Below are 16303 nucleotides of genomic sequence, written 5' to 3' on the forward strand. Positions count from 1 at the left end.
GGCAGATTGCAGAGATGATAATACTCACCAAATATTCCATTTGCTCCCTTATTTTTCCCAGTCCTCTTGAAGTTATATAGTGCAGTGTGACAAGTTCTGACAGATAAAGGGTAAGTACAAGTAAAGTGTGCAATTTAGGGGCTAAGGCAGTAAAAATAAATAAATAAATAGATACATGACACTGTCTCTTCTCCTACTGTGAAGACCAGGGAGGCCTTATGTTCCAGGGTGTTCAGTTATAAGAGGGTAGAGCCTGTGTGAGCCTGGAATCCAGCCAAGCCCACCACTGATCTAGGGGGCATGTAATGTGAAAGAGAAATAGATTGTTGTTGTTTTAAGCACTTAGGATTTTGGGAATGGTTTGTTATAACAGCAAAATGTAGCCTCTCCTGACAATTACAAGACATGTAAGAGACTACAGATCGATTGATAGATGGATATTGATAATAAACAAATAGATGGATCTGTTTGTATTTTTAGTGTCCCATAAAAGTAAAAATTTTATAGTAATCTTTTTGTATGTTTCCTTAACATAAAATAGAAAAAAGAAAACTCTAATGTGTTCGTAATATATAAAGAATTGTTCCTGAATCTTTCTTGAACAATTACATTGACTGCATTTATTTGTACAGAGAAGCACCAACATTTCTGGCTGAGGTCTAATGTCTCCATGGGTTCCAATATAAATAAACATTCCTTGAAATTGAGAGTCTAGTTTTTTTAGGGTGAGTTAAGTAATGTGTTATGAACAACTAAAATCTATTGAAACATAAAAATAAGGGTATTTTCATTTCAGCGCTTTGTGTTTTGTCCCAGCATATGAAAGATGGGAAGATATTTTTAAGTAATATATCTTTGGTAAATCAGTATCATAATGCACAATAGTGGAGCATGACTCTATTGAACATTTATTTGGGAGCTTGAAATATTTGTTCTAGTGTAGATCAATCCCTCTGATAACAATTTCACTAGCTTTGCAATTTGCTATTTCAATTTAATATTGCCAGTGGTGTTAGACCTGCTATTACTTTTATTGCTTAGATTACTATTGAAAATATTGTTGTGAGAAAGAAGTGATATTGCCATGATTTTATTATGAGACCACTTTTCTTATACACAATGCAGGACTCTACAAAACCATCAGGCTCTCAGACCATATGGTACCATTTATATCTTTTATGACTGGCTCTCAGAGTTCTGCAGTAAGAATAGTAACAGTGATTTTCAGAGCCGTGACCATAGCAGCTCACCACTGCAGCAGATCAAATAAATATGATGCTCCAATTTTGAAATTTGGCAGCCCATTTCAGGAAAAAAAAAATCAAACGATAACTGTCTCAGTTTTGTTTCTCTAGAAACATCATTATTCCAAGATAATCTATGATGAAAAGGACAAGATTATTGAAACCATGCAGCAGCTGTTAAATTTCAACTAACATATGATTTTTCTCTTTGATTATTATGTTTTGATGATTTGAAAAATGAAACATTGCATGTTAAATTCTTGGGGGATGAATATCACAAATTCTCTTTCCTTCAAACAAGCGGCATACCGTCTTCTGTAGATTAGCACATAAAACGATATTGCCTCTTACTATGAAGTTGGTCCTGCTTGTTGTTGTTATTATAGTATGAATGTTTGTTATTACATATAAAACTATATAGCTAGTTTATATATTAACTAAATATTATATATATTTGCTACCTAATATGTAAACTTTAAATATTGCAGTTTATATGTATATTATTCTTTAGAGCAAGAGTTCTCAAAGTGTATTTAGGAGAAACTTGGTGAGATCAAGCTTCTTATTATAATGATATTGAAATGTTACTGCTTTTCATTTCACTTTCATTCTCTTATGAGTGTACAGTGGAAATGTCTAGAAGCTACACGGTGTGTGATAGGGCAATAAATTGAATTCAGAAGCAGATAAGAGAATCAAGTATTTTCTCTTAAGCCACACATTAAAGAGATTTACAAACATATGAAATAATGCCAATTTCTCACAAAATATTTTTTGGTTTAGAAAAGATAGTTATTTTTATAAAAATATGTTGCTTTTATGTAAAGGGTTAATTGTTGTTATTTGACATTAATTAATAACATAGATATTTAATTTAATATAGTAAATGTGTATAAAATACTCCACACAAACAAAAGCTCTTTGAGGGCCTCAATAATTTCTAAGAATGTAAGGGGCTCTTGAGATAAGTTTAGGAAGCATCATGCCCCCTTCTTCCTTTTCCATCCTCAGTTATAAGAATCTGCATATTACAGAAGTGAGGTGGCAGGGCCAGCGCTGTTCCAAGGGCTTCCAGAGATGAAGATCAAAATCTGCCCGTCGCCAATGGCTTTTCTCTCATGGGTACAACATGGCTGCTCCAGCTGCGGGTCTGTAGTTCATTCAGGAGGATGAAGGACAGGCTGAGAGGGAAGAAGGGCAATACCTAAATCTGAAAAACACAACTTTGCCCACACAGAAGTTCCACACCGCCCCACTCCCACAGATTGCTGCTTTGGTCACATTGGCCAGAATATTGTTGCACATCCCCCAGAGGCTGCAGGTAGTTTTATATTTGGACCCATTGCTGTCAGCAATAACATCAGCGTCCTGTGAGAGGAGAACGGATCTGGTAGGAAACGAGCCCCAGCTGCCTCACCTGCCTAGTTCATCCGAGCCTCGGAAAATAAAGCCACTAGCAGCATTACGGGAAGAAGGGGCTTGAAATGGGAAATAGTGCTTACATGAGGGAGGAATTTGGAAAGTGAGGGAATGAAAGGGTAGACAGAGAATTAGAGAAACATCCATAATCCTCATAAACCCTGGAATGGATGGAAAAGCCTGAGCTGTGGACAGGTCCAAGAGGTTGCACGCATCTGACCACTGTGACGTGTGAGCCAGTGGAGATGTATTTGGAAGTGGCTGCTTCCGGGCAAGCTGTCATTTCTGTGGAAACTGCTAAATCCATAGAAGCCACTGTGTCACTGCATTTTGGGCAGGACTGTGTCTGACCGTCACATATTCATTGTCATAAGCTGCTGAAAATAATGGCTTCCACTTCACGTCCACCTTCCACATCCCACAAGTTTCCCTCATTGACAGACTCTAACCTGGAACCATCCAAGGAAGGCGATTTGCGGAAAGAGTTCTCAGCTTTGGACTGGTCATGGTGGTGCCAAGTTCACAATAAACAATTGAGCACAACTGCCAACAGTGTGTAAAGAGTGAATACCACAGTCTGAGATGTTTTAATTTGAAACAAATAGACTAAGCATGAACAATTAGCAGCATCATATATTGTTTTTATTCAAAAAAGCCAAGTTCCTGACAAACTTAAGTAATATTATGAAAAATGTATTGGAAGAACACGACACAAAGTATATTTGGTTAATTGAATCCAGAGAAAAAAGCCTTCCAAAATTAAGAAATATGAGGAGTCACTTTTAATCATGGCATAATAAAAATAGAGACTATAACATCTCTTAATTCTACATAAAAGCTAATATATAAATACTTGAGGAAGGAATTAAGGATAAACCTATATCCTTAATTTCTATACTTAATATATACAGGAATTCTTATATATATAATTTGTATATATATATAAATTATATTTAGGCAGTATATACATATATATATAAACATATATATATGTTTAGGCATTGATTCGTCACCATAAGCACTGACTCTGTCTTATTGAATGTTTTATCATATTTTTTTTCTTCTAGTAGCTACTTCAACTATATGTAAGACTTCTGTAAAAAAGGAAGAAAAAGAAAGCAGATTTCAATTGAATATCATGTAGCCACATAACCTTTGCCTGGCTTGCCATCCTGCCTAGTTGTGTATGGAGACACTATGTGGCTGGTGGAGAGACCCTCCTTGTCTTGATACAGTTTCCCTGTCGTTTCTGTATAGCATCTCAGTTGCTTTCTTTTCTCAGAAGCTTCACTATTTGAAAGGTGTGTTTGCTCTTTGTTAAAGTTTGGTTTTCCAAAGTTCTAAAACAATTTATTAAGGTTCTGTCAAATGGACTAAGATAATTTCCGTATTGTGCGTTGCGAGTCCTGTCTATACTTGGAACTTTACTTGGAATAAACTATATCAGAATAACTTAATATCTATGCTTTGTTTTGAATTTAATTAGAAATTTGCCAAATTTGCCAACATTTAAAAAATGGTGGTTTTATTTATATAATTTTAAAACTTGTCCTGTTTGGAAATATTTTTTAATAGTTAATAGGTGAATTAGTATTATTTTAATAATTATTATATATTTTCATGTATGTTTCACTTAACATGGCAACATAGTATAAAAAACAAATTATGGATGAAAGTTCTTAGTTTAAGTACTATTTCAACTTTTCTCTGGACCTATGTTCATAGGGAAATCATTAAACTTCTTTGGCCTCCATTTTCATTGTCGAAAATGAATGAAAATTAGTGCAAAAATTGACAATTAGCCTACAAGGGGAAGGTGGTGCCAGACATGTTTTTCTTGCTTCAAGGGGAAGGGTATATTCTTTGAGTATTACCTGCTATTTAAAGGGTTTGAAGTAAAGTCTCCTACTTCTCCCCAACCTCAGCCTAGCCCTGGATTCTGTCTGATAGTGGATACATGGTTTCAAATGAGTTTGATCTCATAGCCAGATATTGTTTGTGTGTTCAGCAGTTTCTCTCTAGGTATTACTTACAAAGTTTTACACCTGGAGAAATTGACTCAACGTTTCTAAGTCATAGCTACAGTTTTTGTACAATGGACGGAGCAATAACTAACGTGTAGAATTAAGAGAATTCTTGCAGAAGAATTCTGTAGAAGTGTGCTTGATACTTAAAAGATACTAAATGTAAGTTTTCCTCATGCAATCATGAAGACGTACTTTCAGTTTTGCTTTTAAGCAATGATCCTATGTCATTGCAGGATCTTCTGATTGATTATTTCTCAATACTCTGAAATTTATATACACTGTAATTTCACCACCTGAACCCCATTTGTCAGTTTCTTATCCATAAATCAAGAAGTTTATCTATGTTTTTATCTTACAGTGTTGCTTTCAACCTGAATTTCCCTTTTCCATAGTAATATACAGGCTTAGAACTGTAATACACATCTTTTTTTCAACTTTATTTTCCCACGTGGGTAACTTGTGGCCTCGTATTTTATATGACTAAACTCAAACTCTACTTTTTCAAATGAATTATTCTGCATATGTTTATATTTAGCTTCAACCATTTCTCTCTGGATCTTGTCAAGTGATTAAGCCATTTAAGAAACATATACTTAATTCATACTATGTGTAATATGCTGTCTTCGCCTTTTGGAAAGGAAAAGTACAAAGAAAAATAAAATATTGTCCTGACTCTCAGGGAAATATAAAATGATCTTTCCTTTATATTTCCTTTAGTCTATTATTTTCCTCATAGTACAATAATCCCATGATTCAAATTAGTTTCACATCTCATCTCAATAAAACCAGCCCATCTTAATGCATGATTATTATGAGATTGAATGTGATAAAGTTTGTGAAAAGTCTACCAAACAAAAGTACTCTTTAAATATAGGGAGTAATAATTGTATTTTCCTGTTAACTCTCAAAAGAGTTTATGCTTATTAACGCACAAATCATGCTTTTTTCAGACTTGATTTGTTCTGGGTGCTAGTTAATAATTGTGTCACTTTGAACAATTTGCTAAACCTTGCTAAGGCACATTTCCTTATCAGCAAAATGCAAAGTTTAATAGTACCCATCACCTCTGACTGTTGTGAGCATTAAATGAGATAATCCATGTAAAATGCTCAGCACAGCTCATGTAAAAGCACTGAATAAATTATAAAAAGAAAAATAATAGCTAGCATTTATTTATCACTAACTATGTAAAAGATATTTTATTAGGTTTTCATGGTAATTATCTAATTTAATCTACACAGAAAACCTATGAAAAAAGTACTATTCTTATAGCGACAATGATTATTATAGTTTTAATACTTAACTAGCACAGTGATTGGCACACAGTAGACATCAATAAATATTTTCTATACTCTTATTAAACTCTAGACTGTAATTACCTTTGAGGCCTCAATTAACTGTATCAGTCAGCATTCTTGCAAGCATAGAATCTGACTGCAGCAGAAAAGGAATTTATTTAAAGACATTGGATTGGAGAGCTCACAGAATCAGCAGGAAGACTGGAGATTCTGGCTCAGAGACTTTGCCAGGAACAATCTGTAAATCACATCTCAAGAACGATTTGTTGAGGACATCAAAGAGCAAAAGAATCTGCAGCTAGCACATCTGACACCCCAATATGTATTACTGAAGTCATCATTATTGGGTAATGATACCAGATAATTCATTTAATGCAACTTCCAAGATTTGTAATCAGGTGCTTAAGTTTTCATAAGATTTATCTGCAGTCCCTGTGCCCGGCTAAGGTTTGGGCCAGGAGCCAGGATACCTGGTCCTCATGTTTTTCATGTCTATTCGGTATGATGTCATTAACAAAATATGTCCTGTGGCGTGATGAGATGCTCTACGTTCCTATGAAGTAAATTGTAACACAGAGGCTGAGAAATGATTTAACCCCAGAATAAGATGAGAATGTTTAACTCTCATAACTGACATATGAAAGAAAACTGCTTCTTTTTTTTTTTTAAAGATTTTATTTATTTATTATTTTTCCCCCTAAAGCCCCAGTAGATAGTTGTATGTCATAGCTGCACATCCTTCTAGTTGCTGTATGTGGGACGCGGCCTCAGCATGGCCGGAGAAGCGGTGCGTTGGTGCGTGCCCAGGATCCGAACCCGGGCCGCCAGCAGCGGAGCGCGCGCACGTAACCGCTAAGCCACGGGGCCGGCCCGAAAACTGCTTCTGATCTTCTCTGTTTGCAGTGATAGAGAAAATAGTTTGTACCAGAGAAGAAGCTTTATCCCTAGCACCAGGAGTCATGCCACCAGGAAGCTACCACAGCTGGAAGAGTAGGTTTAATTAGAGTTGTTCTGTGATTAAGCTATATAGCCAACATAGTGAGTTAATTGGAGATGGAATATGAATACTTTGTCGTTAGTGCCCTCGAGTGATTCTGACTCCCGGCAACTCTGTGTACACAGAGCAGAACCCTGCCTAGTCTTTTTGCGCCGTCCTCTCTCCTTCCAGTGCGGTATCAGACAATGCTCTGCTGCTATTCACAGCGTTTTCATGGCCAATTTTTTCAGAAATGAGTGGCCAGGTCCTTCTTCCTAGTCTGTCTAGTCTGGAAGCTCTGCTGAAACTCGTCCATCCTGGGTGACCCTGCTGGTATTTGAAATCCCAGTGGCATAGCTTTCAGCATCTCAGCAACACGCAGCCACCACGGTGTGACAACAGACAGATGGGTGGTGTGGTTCCCTGACTGGGAGACGAACCTGGGCCATGGTGGTGGGAGCACCAGATCTTAACCAGTAGACCACCAGGGCTGGCTAATGTGAATACTATCCTCACGATTTTCAGTGTTGAATAGATCTCTAATTCCTGCAGTTGTGTCAAGCACAAAAAACAAGCAATATCACTTTGAATTTAGTCTTTTGGTAGGAACGGGAAGCTTCGTTTTATCCTTACTTTAATAGATCTTATTTCATAACAGCATAGGGAGCCAGTGTCCTTCTATTCTAACTTTTTAGTTGGGGACTGGGAAATTAGACATGGCGTGGCTTAGGGTCCCACTGGGCCTAATTTGAGGGTGATTCAGGGAAAACCCAGCTTACTTATTTCTACAAGGCCACACTCTGATTCATGGAATATTGTGGCGTTCAGGAGCCCTAGGAATTAATTCAGAACGCAAAGGAAAGATTTGCCTTACTTAAGCTGCAGTACAGGCGTTCTGAATCTTTGAAATGAGTCAGGACTGGGAATTTGATAGGATAGCATTCTTCTGTCTCATGATGACTCAAGTCAGGTCTCTGTTGCCAGACAATTTTTTTTTTCAATTATACAAATTAAATAGGACCTCAGGGCAATGGTCCTATAGTTAAGTCCTTAGGGACCATGATCTGATTAGTAAACTGTAAAATTCCTACAGGGTAGACCTTTCTAAGTAGCACACTGGACCTATTGTCTATTACAACACCTATGTCCACTGTGCCTCTGATGGTTAATAGCTGTTACTAGGCCTCGGTCACAGAGGGGTAATTGTACCCTCAATGAAATCAAAGAACTCACTTGGTTTCACATATTTTCACACTGACTGGTGTCCCCGGCCCACAGAAAACAGCCAATACAGGGTACATCAGAGATGCTGGCATTCTTTTCACCAATGTGTGTAATGTTCTTTCTCCAGTAAAAATTAGCAAATTTTTGATAGCCTATTGGAAAGTTAGTCTTATCTTAGAATATGTACCGTAAACTTCCCTGGGGCGTGATGAGTAATGCAAGTGGGGCACGATGAACATTAGCATCCCATTGAAGATCACTCCTTTGATTAAGATCATTACAGAGACTGAAAGCAAGACAGGGTTAGTTCATCAGACAGGGAAGAAGGTGCTGTTTCTTGGGGGCAAGGAAAGCAAGCATTAATGCTTTGGATTATTCTGAGTTAATTCCAGTCCTGCCACATATCTACCTTTCAATTCTCAGATTCCTATGCCTTGCTAATCAGTGTTCTTCCTAATTTTAACATAACAGATCTGGCTGGGATTTAAATTCAATCTTGGGATCCAAGTTAGTTCTGAAGCCCTACAGCTGCAAGAGATAAAAGATTGCTTTAGCACAGTCTTTGAAAGTCTCCTGGCATTCATTCTGTGCTTTGAGGAGAAAGGGTAGGAATTTGAGCTCTTAAAGCAAGCCATCTCTATTTGTAGTAACCAACTCCCCCTCAGTCTTTGAATTTTTCATGTTCCCTCTTCAGTTCTATGCAGGAACATAGTCTCAAATGCTATTTCTACAACAAGCTCTTCATTCTAGATGAGCACAGGTGATATTACTGTAGTCAAAGTTCTGCCCTTAATACCGCAAGGATTTAAAAAGCCTTTTGTTCCAATCAGTCCAGGAAACCAAGTACATATTCTCTCTATTGTCCACAGAGACTATTGCCAAACCACTTCTGATACCAGTACTTCTGTCAGCCTAGATTTATTTGTAAGAAAGACAGACTCTAGCTAACCTAACCTAATAAGGAATTCAGTAAAGGATATTGGATAGCATATAGAATCATCAAGAAAGCTAGAGAAGCATACTCTTGAGCTACATAGTCAGGGCAAAATCAAAAATCTTTCACAAGACTTTTTTAGTGAGGTCATCACCGTTAACTGCAATGCCTGCTAGATGGCACTAAGCACTACCGTTACCGCTGTAACTACTACCTCCTGAGAGAATTGCTCTGGGCATCCTCTTTGTTGTATCAACAGCTTAAGATTCAAAATCTGTGTGGGTACGCCTGATTCCTGCAGCATAGATGATGCATCCACTCTGTAGCTGCAAGGGCAACTGGGAAAGTGAGAACCTGGGTCTTGTAGGTTCTATAGAGCTAAAGCTCTGTTTGGGTAATTTCTCAAATATTTGAAAGGGGGTTCATAAACAGGAAGATCCAATGAAGGACAGATAAATTGGCTCACCATATTGAAGTATTTTAATATAAAAATTTGATATATCTGTCAGAGAAAAAGAAAACAGGAAAAGCACAAGTTATTTCTAGGCAGCTACTAAGGATTTAGGATCTGTTTTTGATTTATGCCCGTGTGTAGCTATCAATTTGTAGCCTCATAAAATTGGCCAGTTTACAAGCTAGTGAACAGGCTGGCCATGTACTTTATGCAGCATTATAGTATTTTGTCAATTTCAATAGAAACTCTAGACCCATGGCTTATAGAATGGTTTGAGTAGACTTTCATTGATATGCGGCCAAAGTCGTATCAGTGATGTGCTGAAGTTGGGAAAATTCTAAACTAATACAAATCATTGAAATAGTTCTTTAGAAATGTTTGAAGAAAAGAAAAAGCTTCATAAAAGTAAAAATTGACCAAGTCTAGTCAGGATTATGGATTGGGTCAAAATTTGTCTATTAGTTGCACTCCCTCAAGGGTCAGATTTTCATTTCAGCCCTAGGTAACTTTACTTTCTGCCACTCAAGACACTGTTTACTTGACTTTTGAAAAGCCGTAGATGTATCTTACACATGGCTTTGGAAATTATTGTAGGATAAAATGTTATCTGGCACCCACTAATTTTCTTTTTTTGTTATGTGAATCACTAGATTTATATAGTAATTATAACGTATCATTCAAATTTTTTTCACATTCTATAAATATGAATTTACCAATTGCCAAAAATGAAAGAAAAAATATCCACAGGAATATTCCTGGAGATTCAATTGACTTCTAAGTAGATACAGAAGCTGTTATTTTATCATTAGAAAATATTTTATGTCATTTGTCATCTTTTAAAAATAAGATGAAAGGTTTATCATACTCATTCTCATAGACTGAAACATCTGTATGTTCTGTGCACAACAGGTGTCTAATAAATATTTTGGGTGACCATCAGTGATGACTCTTAATCACTTCATAATGAAGTAATTATTCAAGTGTCATGTTAAAACTATGTTTCTTAGAAATTACATAGTGATGGTTTTCAGTTGACATACACTATTACATACACTTTGGTAAAATTAAATAAATTCTATTTTAAAACATTCTTTAACTTGAATAAAATTTACTGATTTAGAAACTTTCAGAATACTATTATAACAAACAATGAAAATAATTAAAATATGCATACCCATGAAACAGTAAAGGCTTATCAAATGTGTTCAAGTAAAAGATGACAGTGAAATGAATGATTAGTTTTCAAAGTAGTGGCATCTGCTCTGTGAATAATGCAACGAATGCTTTCCAATTTCCATGCATCAACTCCTTTCATCAAAAGAGGGAATTTCTCAAAAGAGACATATGGTACCAAAGAAAATGTAGGTACTGTGAAATTGGAATTTTAAAATGCATCTTTTATTTATACTTTGCTTACCTAAAAAAATAAAAAATGATTTGAAGCATATCAAATGGATATATTCTCAAAAATCTTTCCCCATAATTTTTGCTATAAAAAGTCCTTATTCTTTTGTTTTATTTTTCCTTCTTCTGGTAAAAGTCTCTCCCTTTAATGTCCAAAAGATGCCAGGGCTCTGTATTTATTTGCTTTAGAAGAAATAACAACCCCAATATTCATGAATATGATTTTCTATTATTGTTAAAATGTTGCATTTTCCAGCATTGATAAAATGGTTTATATCTGAATGTTGAAATTGCCCTAATACATAAAATAAGTATAAATTAATTGCTCTCTATGTATGTAATTAATGTAGTTTAGTTTTTCCTATGTGATGTGAACAGCCTAGTTTAAGAAATGTTAACGACAATTTGGAAGTTTTAAAATACCGCAATAGAGACAATGCCTACATGCAAGGAAGAGGTATTGACACAGCTTGCCCACATTCAGTTAAATAATAATAGCTGTAACTGGACATTCAAAAGCAAGTGTTTTTGAATTGGATATTTAAAACTAACATAATGGTAATTTAAAACAACTGTTCATAACATCGTAGAATTTTAAAATTAAAGGAGATTATAATCATCTAGAACTTTCTATCTCATTTACAAAGGAGGAAATTAAGGCACAAAGAGGCTGAGGTTTAATGCATACCATACAACTTTTTTACGGGTAGAATAGTGACTAAAATGTGGTTTATCTCACTTGCCAAATAATACTTCTTTAGCCCTTGAAAATATTTTCCAAATCTTGTGATGTGTTGGTGTGTATGTGTGGAGGAAACCCAGCCATGTACTACATGGAAATGGGTGCAATACGATATCTATTAACAAAATAAATATTAAATATATTTATTAACAAAATAAATCTTTTTAAAAAATACTAAAAGCAATAAAAAGTTTATGTTTTGAGTCCCTGTTCATAATAATATTTACTTTGAAAGAAAAGGAGAGATGGGGGGAAAAGTTCTACCATCTTTGTATTTTTTTGGAAAAATTTTTTATTGTGGTAAAAAATATATATCACAAAATTTGCCATTTTAACTGTAAACTCAGTGACATTAATTGCATTCACAATGTTGTACAACCATCACCACTATTTTTTTTCAAAAATTTTTCATCACGGCAAACAGAAATTCTGTAGCTATTATGCAGTAACTTTCCATTTGCCCCGCCCCATCATCAGGTAAATTCTAATCTATTTTCTGTTTCAATGAACTTGACTCTTCTAGAGATTTCATATATATAGAATTATACAATATTTGTCCTTTTTGTCTGGTTTATTTTCATATATTTTCAAGGTTCATCTTTGTTTAAGCATGTATCAGAACTTCATTTTTATGGCTCGATAATATTCTATTTTGTGTATATATCACACTTGGTGCAGCCATTCATCTGTTGATGGACAGTTTGGTTGTTTCCATCTTTTGGCTATTGTCCCAAATATCTTTTGTATTTAGATGACTAATAGACCTTTTAGATGATTATTTATTTTAGTTTAGCATCAATTTTTGTTTCTGCTATGGGTTAATCAGACATTTGAAAAGAAGACAATTTCAGACACGATAATTTTTGACACAAAAAGAAAAGGCAGTTTGGAAGCTTTAAAGTCTCTTTAATTTTTCCTTTTTAGTATACATTTATGTTTTAAACTATTATGTCTTGACAAATTGAAATATGGTTAAAGAAACTAACCAGAGTACATAGTTGAATATTATAATTTTTTATTTTAGAAGTTTTCTCTTTTTCTTTAAGCATTAATATAATCATTTAATCATGATTATGTATATTTTCTAAACTGGGCTAATGAAAATTTCTGAAAATATTTCTTTAGTATGCAACAGTTGGAAAGGATTGTTAAAACTACTGTCAAAAACGAAAGCTAGATTATTGACCCTACCTATGGGAAAAAAACTCATTCAAACACCATTAAAAGGAGAACAAGAAAAAATTAAGTTCAACTTAAACTTTCTGCACAAACTATTTGCTTTAGCACAAATTATTTTAATTATCTTCTTCCACAAAGGCTCTATTTTAAGGGGAACAAACAAGAAAACAATCCTAAAGCATCAAAATGAAAAGTCTCAGCTTGCTATTAATTTGCTACGCATGAAATAATAGATTGTATTTGTTTTCTTGGGTTTTTTTGTGAGGAAGATTAGCCCTGAGATAACATCCGATGCCAATCCTCCTCTTTTTGCTGAGGAAGACTGGCCCTGGGCTAACATCTGTGCCCATCTTCCTCTACTTTATATGGGACGCTGCCACAGCATGGCTTGACAAGTGGTGCATATGTCCGCACCCGAGATCCAAACTGGCGAACCCTGGGCCACCAAAGCAGAGCCGGCGAACTTAACCGCTATGCCACCCGGCTGGCCCCAGATTGTATTTGTTTTTAATATTAACATATTAAATATATTTTGGGGAAAAGGGGAAATTGTTTCGTAATTAAAGTGTTGAATTTTAACATTTTTTCAGATGAATTCAAGTTCTTTATGAAAAGGCTACCCATGAATTATTTCCTCAACACATCTACCATAATGCACTTGTGGACAATGGATTCTAATTTCCAGCGCCGCTATGAACAACTGGAGAGCAACATGAAGCAACTTTTCCTGAAGGCGCAGAAAATTGTACACAAGCTCTTCAGCCTTAGCAAGAGGTGTCATAAACAACCCCTCATCAGCCTGCCAAGACAAAGGTAAGAAATTTATGGCAATGTAGACAACTGAGGACATTTTGTTTTGACAGTGAGTTCTATTTTCTGAATATATAACACAGTGTCATTTATATTATTAGAGATAATTTGAAGACAACATATTCCCTTAAGTCTCAAAATAATAAATTGTATTATTTCCCAACGTTATAATACAATGGGGAACACATATACTAACATTTCTTTTTCTTTCCTTTTCTTTTCTTATCAGAAGCAAAAAATCATTCTAACTTGTTATATATGGTAGTCAACTAATAACAGTATTACAGTGAACAGAAAAACTCAAAACCCCACAGTTATATTGTAAGCAGAGGAGGTAAGCAGGACCACAAAGTGAAATTTCCCAATAGTAATTTTCAAATAAAAGACTTTAAAGTTTATTTTCTTTGATCAGTGTTCAGAGTACCACGAGCCTCATTCTACATGAATCTCTAAAAATTGCTGTGAAAGCTTGTAGCAATTTATATGGATGAAGACAGACTATTAAAATATTTGTTTCCGAACTAATTTTGGAAAGCACGATTTTGGGCTTTGCTATTTAAAATGTATTGATCAGTCAGTGCAATAAAAATTTGTATTTATTTATTTGAAGTCAGATTAAAAAACATCAAAATGAAAAGCTAAGGGAAAATATAGAACAATATCACAAAAAATATGCATTTGTACCAGTATCTCTGTTATAAAATGCTTGAATTTGACTTGATGCCTAAACCATTAAGAGAAAACTATAATTATAGATTTTTTTCACTGAAAAAAAAAACTGGAAGTCTATACATTTTTAAAAGTTTAATTTCAAAATAAATCATTGGCATTTTTTTTACAATTCATTGGATTTTAGGATATTCAAAATTGGTGCAACCATCACCAGAATCTAAGTTGAGAACAGTTTCATTGCCTCAAAAAGAAACCCAGTACCAACCAACAGTTACTCTCCATGTTCCCATACTCTGTCCTGGCTTTTTTTCTCTAGAAATCTGTCTAATCTACAATTTGTCCCTATACGTTTGCCTGTTTTGGTCATTTCATATAAACGGAATCATACAATATGTGGTCTTTTGTGTCTGGCTTCTTTCCCTTGCATAGTGTTTGCATGTTCAGCCACAGTGTAGCATGTATCAGTAGTATGGGCGTGTCACATTTTGTTTATCCATTAATTATTTGATGGACATTTGGGTTGTTTCCAATTTTTGGCTATTGTGAATAATGCTGCTATGAACAGTCAGGTACATTTTTTTACATATGGACATAATGTTTTCAATTTTCTTGGGTGACTTCCAAGAGTGAAATGGACTAGTCATAAGATAACTCTATATTTAATATTTTGAGGAGCTGCCAAATTGTCCCAAAGTGGCTGCACCGTTTTTCATTTCCACCAGCCATGAGGGACAGCTCCAATTACTCTACATCCTAACCAACACTTGTTATTATCTGTCCTTTAGATTACAGTTATCCTAGTGGATGTGAAGTGGTATCTTTTTGTGGTTTTAATGTACATTTTCCCAGTGACGAATAATGTTGAACATCTTTCCATGTGCTTATTGGCCATTGTGTATCTTCTTTGCAAAAATGCCTACTCAAATTCTTCACCCATTTTTAAATTGTTTTTTATTTTTATAATGAGTTGTAAGAGTAAGTTATATATTTGGATGCCAGTCCCTTATCAGCTGTATGATATATAAATATCTCCTATACTCTGAGATTTTTTTTCACTTTCCTTGTCCATCTTTTCTCTCTCTCTCTCTCTGGTCAATCTAACTAGAAGTTTGCCCATTTTGTTGATATTTTCAAAGAACTAACTTTTATTTTTCATAATATTCTTTATTGTTCTTCTCTTTATTTGATTTTTCCATTGTAATTATTACTATTTCCTTCCTTCTGTTTGTTTGTATGTACTGTGATTTTTCTTCTAGTTTTGTAGAGAGAAGAGTTAGGTTATTGATTCGAGAACTTTCATCTTTTTTTATGTAGGCATTCACAGCTATAAACTGCTCTCTAAGCACTGCTATAAGTTGTGTTATTTTATGCATCCCGCAAGTTTTCTTACTCTTTTCACATGTAAGATATTTTTATCTGTCTGCATACTTCTAGGGAATATTCCCTAATAGAGAATTGTGGCTGGGGGAAAACACTGTTGCTTAATTATAATGAACTTGATGCTTCATGTGTGTGGGTTAAGTGCAGCTTGTAAACCACTGAAATAGAAGGTTCTACCCTCAAACAAAATAGGAAATGCAAGAGGATGAGGTGAGTTAGGAAGCAAATTGATGAATTTGGTTACAAACATGTCAACTTCAAGGGCTTAACAAGTACAGCTAGAGCTGGATATATACATCTGAAGCTCAGGGGAGATTTGAGTAAGTGGGATAGAGTCAGTGCACATGAAACCACCAGGTCTGGATATAATACCATGGAAAATGTGTGGACAGAGTCTGAAGATATGTTTAAGAGATGAGTGAAGAAATGGAAACCGCAAATGAACAGACAGCGGGGTAAAATATGTCATAAGAGTCATATTAATTTCTAGTAAAAATAAATAAAAGTTAAACATACAAATATGCCATAAAAGTATAAGAT

The 16303-nt window shown here is 34.9% G+C and overlaps 1 protein-coding gene across 1 annotated transcript in view; it reads left to right on the forward strand.

The window, feature by feature from the left end:
* The window catches only part of BRINP3 (BMP/retinoic acid inducible neural specific 3), a 394713-nt gene that overhangs the window by 306099 nt on the left and 72311 nt on the right, over positions 1–16303 (forward strand). The window contains exon 7 of the mRNA XM_087424242.1: positions 13492–13714. Coding sequence (XP_087280368.1) covers positions 13492–13714 — 223 coding nt within the window. The remainder of the gene's footprint in view (positions 1–13491; positions 13715–16303) is intronic.

The sequence above is a fragment of the Ceratotherium simum genome, chromosome 36, assembly GCF_057802395.1.
Source record: "Ceratotherium simum simum isolate JZ-2026a chromosome 36, ASM5780239v1, whole genome shotgun sequence".
Taxonomy (NCBI): domain Eukaryota; kingdom Metazoa; phylum Chordata; class Mammalia; order Perissodactyla; family Rhinocerotidae; genus Ceratotherium; species Ceratotherium simum.